The following is a 17,607-nucleotide window of genomic DNA, read 5'->3' as shown; positions in this document are numbered from 1 at the left end:
ACTGTACATTTATTGTACACTGGGATAAGGAGAGGCTCTTTGCGGGAATACACTCTGGGACTAACTGGCTGGTTGGCTCTGTGTGTATTAATCAGATTGTGTTGACAGGTTTAACGGAAAAAGATAAGAAATGAGATACGGGCCAAATATTCATGGAGTATTACCTTTCATTCATCCATCCATCCTGTTCTGCTTAGTTAAGACCAGGTGGCAGGGAGCAGTAGCCCAAGATGAGATGTCTAAACCTATCTCTCCTCAGCTTGTTTTTGGTAGAATGCGACCTAAAAAACCCGAATTCGATAGATGAACCAATCAACTGCCTCCTTTTGATATGGTAGAGCAGCATCTCTACTATAGAGTTCCTCCAGTCTTAAATGAGCCCTTTCGCCCTTTACAGGAATAGCTTTTCTGCCACTTGTAGCCACTTGTATGATTACAGGTGAGGACTGGGGCAAAGCTTCTCCAGTAAATCTAAAGCAATGCCTTTAATCTGTCTGTCAATCTCCAGCTCTCCTCCCCTGTCTTTTCTGGCTGAGAACAATGGCCCTAGAAGTTTGGCTTTTCATCCTAGCCACTGTGCTTGCCCAACAGGATCATATCATCTTTAAATAACAAAGACGTGATGCCAAGTTATGAACAGAACTTGAGTCCAATGCCCACCTGGAGTCAGTCTGCCTTCTTCTCATCAATATAAACCAAGTATTGCTAGGGGGGAAAAGTGATTTGTTTGCGATGTTAGTGCCAAAGTCAGTCCATGAAAAACATAACTTGTCTGATAATTGTATAATCTTGTGCTGCAGATCTACTGGTTTAAAGATGGTAAGCAGATCTCTAAGAGGAGCGAGCACTACAGGATCAGCCGAGATCCTGATGGAACCTGCTCCCTGCACACTGCTGCAGCCTCACTGGATGACGACGGCAACTACACCATCTTGGCAGGCAACCCTGAGGTGAGCTGAAAAAACAATGCAAACACCTACGTTTGTCTGCCTGTCTGATATGTCACCACTCATAAAAATAATGTTCTCTGGCTTGAATGGAAAGAGGGGGTTGAATGAGACAGGAAAACCCTGAAGAGGTTCAAAAGTTTATGTTGAACAGGCCCTCGAACTGTCTTTTCCAGCTCTAACACTCACATTTCATTTCCTCCTCTCAGTCTGACTTGCTGCTCCTGGCGTTTTATCACCTCATAAGTTCCCTCTCTTCCTCTCTCAGGGCAGGGTGAGCTGCACTGGCAGGATGATGGTCCAGGCGGTGAATCAGCGAGGTCGCAGCCAGCGCTCAGCACCTGGACACATGCGCAGGTGAGGCTGGCAGCAGATGGAGAGAAGACAAACAAAATCTCCGGCTGGCACGTGTGTTGCAGGCTGTTCACCATCTGCACGTGCTTCTGTGCTCGCTCACACATTTCCGCACGGATTCAAAACAGTCCAAGAAGCTTCTATTTAAGCAAATGTTTGCCGTGAGCTGAATCCCACTGTTCGGGGGAGAAAAGCTCAGTGTTAATGAGAGGGAACACCTGTTAGCATGGCTCTGTTTTTCATTGCTCTAATGATCTTGTATATGCAGTGTGCAGTCATGCAAGGCCAGATATTGAAAAATGCACTGATGATCGCAGACATTCTGATGGTCGCTTACAGAACATAAAAAACACCTGTAATCTGTTATCAAGATGAACACACCCTGATTAAATTAGAGCTTAAGGATGTTTTGAGCGAGGAGAGAGATCCAGATAACAATCAGTGTCTCCTGCTCTCTTTATTTCTCTCCTTGGCTGATATCCAGGCAGTGTGGTGATGTCACTGTTTTTTCAGGGTATAGTCATAAGAACATCTCCAGGTCCTGTCCTGCTGTACATGTCAAAAAAACAGGAAGTGGAAGTAGGGGAAAGAGAACTGGAGGGTTTTTTAACCCTTTAAACCCTAACCCGTCACCGGTGACAGTTAGCATTTTTAGCAACTCCAGTCCTCGAGGGCCAGTGTCCTGCAGGTTTTAGATCTCACCCTGGGTCAACACACCCGAATCAAATGATTAGCTCATTACCAGGCCTCTGGAGAACTTCAAGACATGTTGAGGAGGTCATTTAGCCATTTAAATCAGCTGTGTTAGATCAAGGATGCATCTAAAACCTGCAGGACACTGGCCCATGAGGCCTGGAGTTGCCTTCCCCTGGTTTAAAGGGTAAATTAGGTCACGCTTTAAAGGGTTAAAGTATTCTACTCTTTCTGACAGGGGGATTTCATACCTACGATTTTGTGCTTCCCCGTGTAGCCTTAGTTGAGAGTTTAACAGTCAGCAAATAAAAACTAAAAGTTTGTTCTTTTCCAAAACATCTCATTAATTCAGAGCTTAAATTTTAATCCCAGAAACCCTTTGTCTGTCTGTCTGTCTCTCTCTCTCTCTCTGTCAGGCCCAGGTCCAGGTCTAGAGACAGCGGTGATGAGAACGATAACATCCAAGAGCGTCACTTCCGCCCCCACTTCCTGCAGGCGCCTGGTGACCTCATTGTTCAGGAAGGCCGTCTGTGTCGAATGGACTGCAAGGTAAATACACACCTCTAGTGTAACATGTGCCAGCATGGGTGTACACAGTGATAAAACAGAGGAAGGAAGGAACTGTGGTTGTACTGTGGTTGCTCAGTCATTTAATAACAATATTAAAAACACCTATACAGCACTTTTTAACAGTGTTACAAAATGTTTCACAATTAGAACTTCTTGCATTACATAAACAAGCATACATATACCAACGTGCTGTGCATACAGCTTTAATTATTGTAGGAGGTCAAATGGATGAAATGGTCCAAATCTGGAAGCATCAAGTTTTTCCACAGTGTTTGGACTGATGTGATGTAATAGCACATGGCAGGTTTTATTAGTGGCAGCCTGATTCTCTTTGCAGTTCTGTTTTGAGAAAGGTCCTCCCTGTTAAAACTGTTAATATTTGGCTAGCACTGCTGCCAGACAGAAACAGTCCTGATTTCAGAACTTTCTATGTGGAGTTTGCACTCCCTGTTTTTACCCAGTTTTTCTTCAGGCACTCAAAAACAACAAGGTTGATGGCCTGGCACACTCTTACAAAAGAAGTTTCTAATATCAAAAGCTGCACATGGTTGAAAAAGTAATTTCGATAACTATTTTTTTTATCTTTTGTAAATATAGTCATAACTTTTTATGTATTAATGTGGCATTGCTGCATTATATTTACATAAGGAAACTGGAAGACCCAATAATAGGCAAACCCAGGTACCAGTGAATGTTTGGCCTAAATTTGGTCCAAATCTACAGTTATTGGTCTACTTTTGGCCTAGATGGACGGACATTAGCTGAACTCCGGCACAGACCCCTCTCATATGGGCCATATATCAGTTGTACTGTAGCATTAGGGCCACATCTGGCACACAAAAACATCTGGGAAGTGCTACACAAATAAACTAGACAAAGGAGGGAGTGTTTATGAAAAGTCTTACCTATTTGTTAAAAAATGTGCCTTTTGAGTGACATTTAAAATAAACCACAGAATCAACTAATATGATCAAGTCAGGTAGCCTGTTCCAAAGTTTATCTCCTTCAGCCTAAAACAGAGGCAAGAATGGGTTTTTTATGTGATTACTGCTAATATTTCTCAGCAACCTATTGCTGCTTTTTGGAGCAGTTAAAGACAAGAAAACAATAATCTTAAAATTATCTTAATGGGATAGTTTCAAAATAGAGAGATTCAAAATTTAACTGCTGGTCAGAACAATAAAAAGATCCTTAGTGGTGAACTTGCCAGTGAGGAGTGCAATGTCATGACTGACCTTGTTAGCAAAATAAGTTTGGGGCAGTGACAAGGAGATGGAGAGTAAAAGAAGCTAAACAGTCATTAAGGATGTTGGGTTTAATGGATAGTGATGGTTAAGAATGAATTGTGAATGTTTAATTGGAGGTAAAATTAGCTACACTGTATCACTTTGGTGCTTTCACTGGGGAATTATTCAAGTGAGCAGTATAGTTTTTGATCAACTCTTAGAAAAAGGGAGTTGGTTTTGAGTTGCTGCGTTTTTGATGGAAAAAAGAAGAAAAAACAAATTATAGACTCTTTTTGTGTTTTGGGTTTGTGTTTTTTCTTTGAGTATGGCGTGTCAAGCTATGAACTTTAATGTGCCTGTGGTTTCAACTCTTTGTTACAGTGTAACAACCTGTCATTTTAACTTTAACCCTACTTACCAAGCCATTGCTTTGATTTAACCTGCTGTGCTTATTGAATAGACTGCAGGTGAACACACTATCGCTGCTATTCTTTGATAAACCAGAGAGTCTAAAATAAGTGAGACGTGACTAGAAAGAAAGATGCCCGCACCAAAGGGAATATGTTAATCATAGTAATAGAGAAAAAACCATTTCAAATCCACCCTTTAATTCAGCGTCTGTATTGCTTTCAGGGAGGCTCCATGTCAGTGCTGCCAAGGAAGCATTTCCCTTTCCGTGCATTCCAGTTCCTTTAGTGAATATAAAAACTAGCGCAGACGAGATTTTTCATCACTTTATGAATGGCTCAAAACAGACAGAGAGGACACACAGGTGTCATTTTTCAGGGATTAAGTGGGATCAGGTTTTTCTACAATTATTTCCCCTTACACCGTTCCCACCACCCGTGCTCGTTTTCTTTCTTCATCCCCTCCATCTTCACCTCGTCTCCCTGCGGCCTGAGGCACTGAGGAACCTCTTTGAAAAGCTGGTGCATGTAATAAAATAAAGCAGACCCACAATTAACTCTCTATAAAAAGGCTGTCTTTTTGTGCCTTTCAGAAATAAACCGAGAGTCTCCATTCCTTCTGAGCTCTTAATGTCGAAGATATTTATAGCAAATATCTATTTGCAGGTCATTTGAGGCTTTCTAGATTTTCCGTTCTTAAAATGTCTCAACTTCTAAACGCGCACTGGTCTCCTTCCAGAAGTGCTTATCACTGCTTAGTCTGCTGTTTTGTGAGAATGTGAACATTGTAATAGTGGCACATTTTCCATGTGGGCCAGAGGCAGCAGAGCAGGTCTTGGGTTTCTCTGCAAAGAGAAACATGTCTTCTCCGAGTCCAGTTTATTCCCATGACAAATCATGCAGGTGACCAGTCTCCCCCAGACAAACAAAGATTAACTAAACTGTTTTCATACTCCCAATAATCACGAACATGTGGATAACAATCAAATTTTTCCAACAAAAACAAGCACAAACGATGTAATGTCTTCTGTGTTTTTCCCCTCCTGTAGGTGAGCGGCCTACCCACTCCTGACCTCATTTGGCAGTTGAACGGAGAGACTATCCGCCCTGATTCTGCCCATAAGATGCTGGTGAGAGAAAACGGCGTGCACTCGTTGGTCATCGAGCCTGTGACCAGCCGCGACGCAGGCATCTACACCTGCATCGCCAGCAACAGAGCCGGCCAGAACTCTTTCAACTTGGAACTCATCGTTGCAGGTAAACAGAACGATCAGCACGAACAGAGACTTTTTTTTTAATGGGGTGGCATTTGAGGGACTCATGGGAAATCGGACCGTTCTAGGATTAATAACGTCTAAATGAAACCAGTTGGAAACTACCTGGAAACTAACTTTAACTGTGAATGGCTTCCATAAACATCCAGCAGGAGATGTTGCTGTCCTGGTCCATTAGTGCATCTAAGTAACACCTTCTATCTCCTTAGCCAAAGAGATGCACAAGGCCCCTTCGTTCATCGAGAAACTGCAGAACACGAGCGTCGCAGAGGGTCATCCTGTGCGACTGGAGTGCCGTGTGACGGGGGTTCCCTATCCGCAGATCTTCTGGAAGAGGGAGAATGAGTCTTTCACTCACAACACAGACAGAATCAGGTAAACAGGAATAAGTAAACCAAACTGTGGTTTGGTGACTTTGCCCTAAAATGAGATTTAGAAAGCATTTTTCCCCAGTAAGTTATACAAGCCCTAAACATGTGCACACAGTTTCAATAACATTTTCAATCCAGAGGACTAGGGCGATCACACCATCACAGCACCAACACATGCGATGACAATTAATATTATAGATACAGTACGCCAAGAAAAACAATATTTAAATATTACCTACATTTCATGTAAGTGTCCTGTCTCTGACGTCTGATGTATATCAGTTATCTGATGTATTTCAATGCTCTTTCTCCTCTTTCCCAGCATGCACCAGGACAACTGTGGCTACCTATGTATGATCATCCAGCCAGCTTTGAAAGAAGATGCCGGCTGGTACACCGTGTCAGCCAAGAATGACGCCGGCATCGTATCCAGCACCGCTCGGCTTGATGTCCACAGTAAGTCCAAGCTATCACACACTTCTCCCTGAATCCAGCATTTCTTTTCTTTTATACAAACTATTTAAATACTTCTATTCCTTCTTTAGCTCAATGGCAGCAGCCTAACCTCCCAAAGCCCAAAAAGGTGCGTCCCTCCACCAGCCGCTACGCAGCACTGACAGAGAGAGGCCTGGATGTGAAGGCGGCCTTCTTCCCCGACTCCAGTCCAGTGCAGCCCGGAGGCCTGGTGGAAAGTGACGACCTGTAGAGACGAGTCAGAGGTGTGAGGATTACCCAGAAAAGCCAGAAAGCTGCCTGTGATCCCGGCACTCCTAACGAGGAGAGGCAGAGTATATTCTTGTCCACCACCAATGAACTGCAGATACTGAATTTAAGCGTGGGTGGGCAAAGTGAGAAGGTGTTGCCATGTTTCTTTGTTCTAAATAGGATGACACAACACTAATGCATTACAGAATTCATCAAGTTGTTTCCCCAAGTTTCATTTTATTAACTGGATCTGGAAGTGATTGAGGTGTTTACCACAAGAAAAGACTGTTCTGTCTATGCCTGACTCTGTTTTCCCCTTTAAAGTGCCTTTTTCTTTCTGTAAAGATACAAAAAATGAAACCAAATCACTATGCATGTTCAAGTGGTGCCATTTGCAATTCACCAACTAATACTGTATTTATAAGTAGCAATCACACCAGCTGAGGAAACGAGACTGAATGATTCAAAGCATCGTAGCTTGGACGAAGGAGATCACCGACTTTTATTGTGAGGGCTTATGTAGCACAGTGCAGATAGTTAAAGCATCATACAATCTGTGCTTTTAGGTTGTAGATCAGATACTGGACAAGGCCGGACCTTACAAACGGTGTTTTTTGTTGTTGTTTTGTTTTGTTTTTGGGGGGCAGGTTTGGTTAAAAGGATGTGTATGTGCAGCAGACCTTAAGGAAAGTTTGTTTTAACAAGAGAAGATGGCAGTAAAAGCAAGTCAGTGGAGGGATGTGAAGTGTAATACTGAAAAACTAAAATGATGGTGGGTTATTTAGGTGATTACTTTTTCTTCTTCTTTGATTTTCTTTTCTTTCTTTTTTTTTTTGAAGTGTGATTGAAATGTTCTCACTTAAGAGAGGGTGCTGTGAAGGGTTTCAGTGTTTTTCGTCACACACATCACAGATTGTCCATTTTATTTTTGTATGGAAAAAAAAATACTATTTACTTTCCAAAGCAATCTTAACATAAATTATATTTGCAACCTTCAGTTCACCGATAAAACAATCCTGTCTATCATGAAGTTTTATAAATATATTTACTGCCTTAAATCACTTAATGCAAACAGTTTCTTTGCATGTTTTTTTGGACACTTGTACAGTGCCAAGTAACTTTTACTAGGATGCATTTAAAAAAAAACCAGCTTCTTTCCTTCAGTATTCATGGGTAATAAACACTCTCAACATTAAGAAATCAACAGCAAAGCATATTTATATCTACGATTTGCGTCTCCTTTATGGGCATCTTTTTTCTGAGCTTCGGTCAGCTGACACTTTGTGTTTGCACATTTCTATGCCAATCAATGCCTGTATATGGATTGTTCTCCTGATACTATTTTAGGTTATAAAATGTTAATAAAAAACTCAAACTCTTCAGGCACAGTGTGAATGTTTTTGTGGACTGGTAGGCTTCTCATAAAACAATAAAAGGATGCCAAAAGGCATATTATCGGTCACAGGAAATGCCACTTGTGCTAAAAGTGTTAAAGCTATAAAGTCGAGCAGTGCTTCGGCACAGTGATTCCCAACAAGGGGTACATGTACTGTGCAAAAGTCTCAAGCCACCCCTCAGTTCTTTTTACTTTGCTTCTTTGGAGCCAGACGTTCCTGCAATTTTTTAAAGTGGTCTTGAGCAACAGCTCGCCAGGGTTTCTGGGGAACTATTGCTCAAGTAAAAACGTCTTTGTTTTGTAGATAAAGTACAACGTGTTCATTCAAGCGTTCTGCCTTACTCTAATCACCCTATTACTGATTTCTTATTTTGTAAATCTGGATTATTTTTGTCCTTTTCTGCAAAGTTTCACTGATTTCAGCAGCAAAATGTAACTATTTTATATACTTTCCATGTCACTGCGACTCTCGTGTGGCCTGATATTATTATTCATGTTAATCGGTTCTGTTCACACCTACAAGCATGATATTGTTCAACCCAACCCTTGCTGTAAAACCTCAAATCTAACCTGGATTTATCCTTACCTGGAAGGTTATAGCTAAGGATAAGCCCAGGTGGCTTTAATTGCCAAAGATTTTAGAAAAGATTGTAGCTGAGAAGCCTTTTTGGAAATGCATAACATTTTTTTATAAATGTTATAATTGTATAAATTACATTTGACTGAAACTGCCCTTCTTAGGGTTACAAATGACATTTGGATGGCTCCAGATGCTGGGAATTACACTGTTCTGCTTTTGATACTGCGTCACTGTTACACAGTCACATTAAACAGGTTACATCAAGTAGTGGGTGTGTCTGGATCAACGTTAGGCTGGTTTAAATCTTACCTTGCAGACTTACCTTTTCTGTCTCTATTAATCATTTCCTGTCAGAAAAGGCTGCCTTATCCTGTCTAGAGACTTTTACAGCTGTTCCAGATGGTGTCATCCCCCAAAACCTTGGGTCTCTAAGCTCCTCTCTTAACTGATCGTCAGGAAATGTGAGCACTTTTATAAAAGCAGAAGTTTTGTGTGTTGCTGGTCTGGGGCATTCAGGTGTAAATAAAGCCACAGTCTATGGAGCGGACATCACAGCAAACATCAGACGATGCAATGCTCGGTGAAAGTATAAATAGTAACCTAAAAGTAGACCAGATTCAGTTTAAAATAAGTTTAAATAGACTTGAAAAATGGCTGTGGAGTCCATCTACCTGGCTGGCTGCTCCTTTTAGAGAGAAATACATACAAGGAGAAATGCACACAACAGCCCACACACACTGTAGCTCATTTAAAGTCCAGGTTTTGATAACAGCTTTGCAAATCTCATCAGTGAGCATGACAGTCACCTCTAGCCCCACACATCCACAGTACAGGTCCAGAGCTGTAACCAGACACTCAAAACATTCCCAGCACTAAAAATACCCCCCTACCTCCACCGCTACCTTTAATTCCCTCCAGCTGCAGCCCCAAATGCCTCCTCCCTCTATAGGCCCCACCAGAGGTGGGCTTGGGGGGCGCAGGCAGGAGGCTGTGGAGGGCAACATGTGGCGGCTGTGAGGGGTCTCCCAGGGGGACGTGGGGAACAAAACATGAGCGTAAGGATCAGTGGCATGCAAGCGGGCGGGTGCTTTACAGTCATGGAAAAAGACCAACAGCGTTAAATTTACTGATCAAATTCAGGACCCCAGGGCACGGAGGTCTGGACTAGGCCAGACACTCTGGAGTCAGCAGCGTTAGTCATGACTGACTCTCAAAGGCCACGCCCACTGTGGCTGAACAGAGTGACTCAGCAGGAGAAAGTAAATGAGTTTTAACAACATACATTATGTTTGCTTTAATCTGAAGGCTTTTGCAGTAGCAATCCATCTGATACAAGTAATAAATACACATCTCATAATCCAGCAGCTTACCAGGTATCACTTTTAACTTAGTTTGGGCAGAGCTCTAGATTTAACTTAAGGCTTTAAGTTCAAAAGTTTTCCTTTTTGTTATCAGTCATAAATTTCTTAATGTAGAGTGACACTTAACGCCTAAAATAAGACACTGAATATTCAAAACAGTAGCTCTGGAGGAAGCTGTTACTCCCTACATGGCCAGCTGCAGCCCTCCGTCCACCACCAGCGCCTCTCCTGTAATGTAGGGGGACTCCAGGAGGAAGAGGACGGCCCGGGCTACCTCCTCCGGCTCTCCAAATCTCCCCAGAGGGATGGAGCGCTTTAAAGCCTCCTCTCTCATCCCTGCAGTCATGTCAGTGTGGATAAAACCTACCAAAAGAAAGAAAAATATAGCAATGAGATGAAAGAGACTGACACAAGAAATGCTTTGTACTAATTACTAATCACTAATCTAAGGATCTAATCTTCGCTGCAAGTTGCATTGGAGCAGAGAGTGTGAAGAGTGAAGTGGCAGGGATGAAAGTAAGGCCACGGTTCTTAGGAATATAAGGCTGTTGGAGGAAAGTTAGGGATGAGTTGCTGCCTCAAGTGGAGAAGCTCAAGTGTCTCATGATCTTGTTCATGAGTGGGAGAAGTAAGAGATTTGTGTTTGTTTTACGGTACTGCGTTTGTGTCTGTTTGCATCAGTGACTGTATATAAACTCATTGGTTTGGTATTAGGTATTTGTCCACACAGTCTTCTCAAAGAGATACACAACCACTCGCGCGCAGTCCTCCAGGGAACCAACAACACGTAGCTTGATATAAATAACACTACGCATAAATTGAACACTGACTGGTTAAAGGGCTCAGTGTGGTTCTCTGAGAGCAGTGTATTCACAAACAGTAGCGAGCTAAAGACAGCCTTTCTACCTGCAGAGAGTGTGTGTTGCCAGATGTAGGAAATGTCCATAGTATGGGGTGCAACTGGTCTGTAGGCGACTTACATTGTGGACAAGAGCGGAATTGAAATGAAGACTAATAGGATTTTGGAGGACTACATAGGAGCATGTTTGCACTGGTTGAGGTCCTCTCTGTTGGCTCTCCGTAGACAAATACATCAGCCATGCAATCAGGTACCATAAAAGGGTACCACGGGCCAGAACACAGACCGTCATTTTACTGTTCAAATATACTATTCATTCTCACGCTCGCCTATAGCCATGAGCTGTAGGTAGAACCATAAGAACAAGACTGAGGATACACTGAGGTAGTACAAAATGAGCTTCCTATGGAGGGTGCGTGCACGAGGATTAATGTAAAACATGTTATTTTATTGAGCCAAGAAGCCAGTAATGGAAACAAGAGAGGCCGTAGCAGATATTGAGAAGACAGAGAGAGCGAAAAGTGAAAGAATCAGAAGCATATTCTGTACCTGGAGCCAGGAGGTTAACCCTGATATTACGTGAAGCAACTTCTTTAGCCAAGGAGCGAGTGAAGCCCTCTAGACCAGCTTTACTGGCACTGTAGACACACTGGCCAGAGTTCCCTTTCAGCCCCACAACAGAGCCTGCAGACATGACCAGAGAAATTCATTAAGATGACTTGGTTTCACCTTTCAATACAGTCAATCCAGTGCTGCTTAATACCTGCAGTCTCAGGTGCTGGTGGCGTTCAAGATTTCAACAAAGCTCTTCTAGGAGCATCTTGAAACAGCTTGGGCCGTTACTTAGACATATCCAAATTACCTCTAATTTCAGTGGTCCCTGTGATGGGTGCAGTTTATACTTTCCTTTAGTCTGCAACATCAGAGACCAATAAACTGACCAGGAAGGCTGACTCTGAGAGGAAGTCCCTCAACAAACTTTTATCCATTGTGGATAATCCCGACCACCCTCTGCACCACTTACTGAACAGGCAGCAGAGAACTTCCACTAACAGACTGATTCAGGTAATCTCTTCCTCATGCAACAATGTTTTATAACTCGACACATCTGTTTAGCAGAGAATCATCTGTTCTTTTACCTCACAGCTTTTTTCCCAAGCCTGCACCGTTTACTACACTTTCCCCAATACTGAGACACTAATATCATCTGCCATTAACTAAACTTGTTGTTTTCTACTACATTTAGTATTTTATTATATTCTATTTGATTTTGTTTCACTTTATTTTATGGTGCTACATATGGAAGCATTACACAGCCATTATTCTGTAAATTATGTAGGTTGTTTTTAGCCTCTCAAACCACTCTTTTTTCCACAAATACATATTATTTTCTTTATTTAATGTACCAATGAAACAAAGAAAACAACTGGAACACTAGAAACTCAAACTCATAATGTATCTGATTACAATTCATGAGGAAAAAGAAACATAAAACCATAGATTCAAAAGCTTGTTGCGTGAATTCAAAAAACATTGTCAGTATCTGATTTTATTTGGACTAAAATGAGCACAAAACTACAGTGGCCCTGAGAGGCCAAACGGACTGCAACTTAAGAAAACACCAGCAATAAGAAAAACGCTGCAAAAGAACACAAAACACAACGGAAATAGGAAAAAAGAAAACAGAAATAGGAAAAAACAGATTTCCAAAAGCACAGGGAAGTGTTTCTGGGGAGACAATAACCCAACTGACCAGTTGCAGGAACCCAAAACATGCTTGGTGTGTTTTATCATGATTCATATAATACTGATGACGGATTTTTAGGCTAATAGTTAGGCTAACACACTTACCTCTCATCTTTTCCTTCCTCACAAAACCGATAGATCCTCCACTTCTTTTAAGTGCCTCCCAGAGCAATTCTTAGCATATTTTGGTTCCTGCAACTGGTCCATTGAGTTATTGTCTCCCCAGAAACACTTCCCTCGTGCTTTTGGAAATCTGTTTTTTCCTATTTTTGATTTCATTTTTCTTATTTCTGTTGTCGTTTTTCCTATTTCTGTTTTCTTTTTTCCTATTTCCGTTGTCGTTTCTCCTATTTCCCCTATTTTCTTATTGCTGGTGTTTACTTAAGTTGCAGTCTGTTTGGCCTCTCAGGGCCACCGTACAAAATACCATTATCCTCCTTAAAGGGTACACTGACTTGAATCTATAAAAGTAGTAACACAGCCCTCTAGTGGTTAAATTGAAGACACACCACTAATCTGAATCATCAAGTACCTATATTAACGATAGCTGCTCCTTGGCCGTGCAGCATGCTACGCAGCGCTGCCCTGCAGGTCAGCATGGAGCCCAGCAGGTTGGTGTGAAGCAGAGCCACCATGTCCTCTGGTTTGGTCCTCAGTAGCAGACCATCCCTGTGCAAACAGACAACAGCAACATGCAGGGGTTCAGCATTTATATGCATCTAAACACATCTGCAGCATTTGCTGACACCTCTCCTGATTCTCTGCTGCATTAGCAGAGAATCAGGAGAGGTGTCAGCTTCAGTGCTTGCTCACCTGTTGATACCGGCTGCGTTCACGAGATAGGAGATGTTTCCACAGGTCTTCTGGATCGTTTCAAAAGTTTTCTGCACCTCCTGTTCTTTAGAGATGTCACAGCTAAAAGCAAGGTGCTCATCTAGAGAGGACACATGTCAGATCTACTGTGGGCATCACTGCAGTATGTTTACAAAGGTCCTCTAAGTCTACACTGAACCCTGTATTTAATAAAAATGGGTGTAGCTTCTGAGTGCGAAATGCTTTAAACCTGCAGTCTTTCTAATGGCCAGCAGGGGGCGACTCCTCTGGTTGAAAGTCTGACTGTGTAGAGACTGTGAAAAAAACTACCATACCGTCTAACTTGGTTTATGACCTCAGTATACTATTTACTGATGACTTTATGTTCTCAAGCTCTCGTTTGAAGTCTTGCCAAATACAAAACATTGTGGTCTTTGTAAAATATGTTCTACGTTATAGTCACAAAGGATTATACAAAGGTTAATGTTTTATGGTATTTAACATGTGACTGACTGACAAGTTACTAGAGTGCACAGTGTCTCTCTGTTTAGTCACATCTAGTTTCAAAGCCAAAAAACCCTCAGTGTGAGATATCATACCAATGTCACGTCCATCTTTTACTTACAGTTTATGGCAGGGTAAAGCTAGAATAAAATAAAATAAAGTAAGCACTGTATTGGTCAGCTGAATAAAACATTACACATGCATTGTTGAACTACGTTAAACTCAATGAAATTCAAATAAATCATATCGGCATCCCACCCATATTTATAAAGAAAGAAGGAGCTACATGCTTGTTTATTTATAATGTGTACTTGCAAAGACTAAATCAAAATGATACAGAGAAGTCTTTAATCTATATGGTAAATGGCCTGTATTTATATAGCGCTTTCTAGTCCCTAAGGACCCCAAAGCGCTTTACATATCCAGTCATTCACCCATTCACACACACATTCACACACTGGTGATAGCAAGCTACGGTGTAGCCACAGCCACCCTGGGGCGCACTGACTCGACTAAATCACGACTATCACGACTAAAGCACTTTCTGGATGGATGCAAACTGCATTTCGTTGCCCTGTACCTGTGACATGTGCAATGACAATAAAGTTGAATTCTAATTCTAATTCTAATTAATTTTATTATTTGTAATTTTGAATAAATCTACACAAGGAGGTTTGATGCATATTTGTATTTACTCTGTTTGATCTGAACTGTACTCATGACTCCATTTTCTTCTGCTTATCTAATGAGTAAATGAAACTTCTTAAACCATCTCAATGATAAATACTCCCCACATTACAATAATTACAAAAACTTAAACTAACTGAAATTCATTCATTTTATTCCTTCTCAAAATTTGGCTTTTAGGGGTTGTAAGTAAGCATGACGACAACACTTTTATGCATTTCTATATTATTTTTTGCCAATTTCATAACAAATCTGTATTTTAAGCTTGAGTAAATTAAGCCTTACTTTTGAAAATAAAAATTGGTAATTTTCCTTTAGAGGATGGCCATTGTGCAGAAAAAAGCATGCTAATGAAAAGCCCTAATAACTCTGGCACATGTCTGCATACTTTACTCATTAACTCATTTATTAGACCAAAATCCAGGGTATGGTTTATGCCACAGCTACCTTAAATCAACACCATTGGTAATTACCAAAATAATTTTTTATGTTTCTGTAATGGTTAATCCACCGGTTTGTGCAAGCTTGTTAATAAAAATAATATTTTTAATGCTAAAAAATTTACTATTTTACTAAAATTGTTTCAGTGGTTGAATGTTCTGCTTGATTAATTTCTGAGTTCTGAGAGAAGTCCAGTGTGCTGGCTATAATTTGGGTATTAAAACAAGAATTCAGTTCAGTGACTTCAGTAATTTAATTTGTTTTTAATCAAAATGTTTGCAGACTTCTAAAATACTTGTGCTTTCTTTTTTATATATATCCGGTGATCTAATAAATTGTTAAGCACTGTATTACACACAGCACAGCATTATACCTCCATGCAGAGATGCCACAGTTGCCTGGGCGACGTCTTTGTTCCTGGAGACGACGGCTACCCTGCAGCCTCTTTCTGCCAGCAGGCGGGACACTGCTTTCCCAATGCCTCTGGAACCCCCACACACTACTGCCAGCCTGGACATGATGACCTGCAGGAGAGGCAACAGCTCAATTACAGCTACAGAACAGCATCCAGACTATCTCAGATGCAACACAAAAGAGACATCCCTGCTTCCCTTTATGCTTTTCACAAGTAAGTAGTATTGTCTGATTATGATTGGAAGCTTTAGAATAAAGTTAGTGATTAAAACATGACAAACAATGCATATCATTGGTTTAGCATTTAAATGTGAAGAATAGGATAGGATACTTCCCTAAGTAAACTCAGTGAGGATTTTCTCACTTTTGTCAGTGTTGGTGACTGCTGGTGACTGTTATCTCACAGGCATATTCTTTGAGCCACAAAAGGGTGAACAGTTGTCCTACATTATGTGTGAATACACAGCATTTTTATCTATACTACCCATAAACACAGAATCTCCCAGTATGTGTTAGGGGTGTGGTGGGGTGTATGAATTAACCATCACTGTTAATAAGGGAGAGAGGCAAAGCTGAGAGGGTTTGGACACGTGCAGAGGAGGGATGGCCGGTGCTCACATATCACACTTTTTCTTCTTAAGTTTTAGATAATCAGGTATCGGCTAACTTATAACGGGCAACAGAGACCTTGTCACTGGAGCTGATACGATCTTACTTTATAATCAATCACGATTTTAAGGTTTTAGCCCCTAAAATTTGGAACAGTCTTCTTTAGCCATCATCAGGTTGTTTGAATGTGTGATTTGTTTTAAAAACTAATTTTATAGGTTAGTTTTTCTTTAATCCTTCCCCATTACATCTATTTAAGTGCAGGAAATGCGCGTGCTGGAATGAAAACGTGACGGTATGGTTGATTGTGTGTCTGTATGTGTCTAGGCAAGTAAACATAGCCAGGATTATAAAATACGACACCCTGTCTTAACATGTGGGACAAAATGCTCGGCAGCACAAGACAAAGTAGGACACCGGGTCACTTCAGTGACACTAAGAGTCACAGTCGCTCTCCGGTAAATATTAGCCGTATTTAGCTTTAAATGTGATCGTACAGTTACGTTTGTGCAGCGATATGATGCTTACCTCGTTTTTCTGAGTCTAACACCCCGTTTGAGAAACACTGTTAAAATGTAACAAATGTTATTTACTGAACAAATAAAGAATACCAGAGGAGCGGGTAGTCATGGGCGCCGCCATGTTTTTTGTTGTTATTGTGCTGGTCGTTGTTAGTCGGTAGAGGGCGCTGTGGTAACGCTGGACTGGCTGAACTGAACCAGCACTGCTTTGATTGATTGGTGGGGGGTTTTAACCTTTACCCAGCCAATGTAGTTCCACCCTACACTGTCCACTGTACTTTACACCCTGTGTACACTGACCCACTTTGCCATCTGACATTTGCTGTGCTTGTTTTACTATATTTAGTCTGACCTTTTTATTCATTTTTGTTGACCTATTTTACTTTAAAGAATCACTTTATTGTAATATATTCAAAAGCTTCTGACATAGTTTTATTATATATTTTTTTATATTTTTATTTATGTAGCTTATTTACTTCCCTTGATTTAGCTGTTTGAGTGCTTGTTATCTCAGTAGGCTGTTTTATTTTGTTACATCCTAGCTACTTTTTTTAAATTGGGCTTTTTTGTTAGAAATTATATTTATTGTTTTAGCTGATGTAGCACAGGAACTTCAATGTTTTTCAAATAAATACAGCATACCTTATCTTTATCTTACTGCCAGTGAAATAGCACTGTGATTTCTATTTGCAGCCATTCATTTTTCCACATTGTTCCCTTGTGGAAATATATCTCATGAAGAAAAGCAAATCTGTCATCAGTGCACAAAAAAAAAAGAAAAAAAAAATGAATCATGTTGAGACCGGTTGGGTGGCCTTGGCCCACACCTGGACAGTTCATCAGTCTGAGACTTATTCTGCCAGATTGATTTGCTGAAGCGAAATCACATTCATCACCTGTACCAGAGTGGATATGTAGCCCTGAGCGCTGTGAGTCACACACAGTATAAAAGGAAAAAAATGCAAACACTACAAACAGTTTGATTTCTCTAAATGTGGTGACTCTAAGCCTGTCAACTGAGAGTTCATTAGGTGTGTTTGTGCATCAGAGAGACACTGGGCTGGATTTCTTTTCAGAGAAAGAAATTCAGATATATACACACACACTTTATTTATTTATTTATTTCCTG

The 17,607-nt window shown here is 41.0% G+C and overlaps 2 protein-coding genes across 6 annotated transcripts in view; one reads left to right on the top strand and one right to left on the bottom strand.

The window, feature by feature from the left end:
* Positions 1 to 7,929, top strand: part of palld (palladin, cytoskeletal associated protein) — a 67,765-nt gene extending 59,836 nt beyond the window's left edge. For all 4 annotated transcript variants that reach the window (XM_005478847.4, XM_005478848.4, XM_019351809.2 and 1 more), the window contains 7 exons: positions 801 to 950; positions 1,216 to 1,304; positions 2,411 to 2,543; positions 5,247 to 5,454; positions 5,681 to 5,846; positions 6,165 to 6,298; positions 6,388 to 7,929. In XM_005478847.4, the coding sequence (XP_005478904.1) occupies positions 801 to 950; positions 1,216 to 1,304; positions 2,411 to 2,543; positions 5,247 to 5,454; positions 5,681 to 5,846; positions 6,165 to 6,298; positions 6,388 to 6,548 (1,041 nt within the window). In that variant the 3' untranslated portion in view covers positions 6,549 to 7,929. The remainder of the gene's footprint in view (positions 1 to 800; positions 951 to 1,215; positions 1,305 to 2,410; positions 2,544 to 5,246; positions 5,455 to 5,680; positions 5,847 to 6,164; positions 6,299 to 6,387) is intronic.
* A 1,873-nt stretch (positions 7,930 to 9,802) lies between these two features.
* cbr4 (carbonyl reductase 4) lies at positions 9,803 to 16,680 on the bottom strand. Of its 2 annotated transcripts, none has more exons than XM_005478846.4 (6): positions 16,569 to 16,680; positions 15,308 to 15,458; positions 13,303 to 13,423; positions 13,022 to 13,158; positions 11,293 to 11,427; positions 9,803 to 10,247 (listed from the first exon to the last, which is right to left on the bottom strand). In XM_005478846.4, the coding sequence occupies exons 2-6, from the start codon at positions 15,450 to 15,452 to the stop codon at positions 10,069 to 10,071; spliced, it is 717 nt and encodes a 238-aa protein (XP_005478903.1). In that variant the 5' UTR covers positions 15,453 to 15,458; positions 16,569 to 16,680; the 3' UTR covers positions 9,803 to 10,068. The 2 variants fall into 2 exon arrangements, with proteins under 2 accessions (XP_005478903.1, XP_003439992.1); XM_003439944.5 differs by having other exon boundaries at positions 16,486 to 16,639.
* Positions 16,681 to 17,607: the final 927 nt, after the last annotated feature.

Source organism: Oreochromis niloticus, linkage group LG23 (assembly GCF_001858045.2).
Source record: "Oreochromis niloticus isolate F11D_XX linkage group LG23, O_niloticus_UMD_NMBU, whole genome shotgun sequence".
Taxonomy (NCBI): Eukaryota; Metazoa; Chordata; class Actinopteri; order Cichliformes; family Cichlidae; genus Oreochromis; species Oreochromis niloticus.
Note: the sequence above shows the minus strand (reverse complement) of the source record. Positions and strands in the feature narration are given on the sequence as shown.

Bases quoted from the DNA above. Each gene is read 5' to 3' on its own strand.
- cbr4 (XM_005478846.4), bottom strand. From the start codon at position 15,452: ATGTCCAGGCTGGCAGTAGTGTGTGGGGGTTCCAGAGGCATTGGGAAA. The intron at 13,424-15,307 runs GTATAATGCTGT...TGTCCTCTCTAG, and splicing joins TGTGGCATCTCTGCATGGAG to ATGAGCACCTTGCTTTTAGC. The intron at 10,248-11,292 runs GTACAGAATATG...TTCTTTTGGTAG, and splicing joins GGTTAACCTCCTGGCTCCAG to GTTTTATCCACACTGACATG.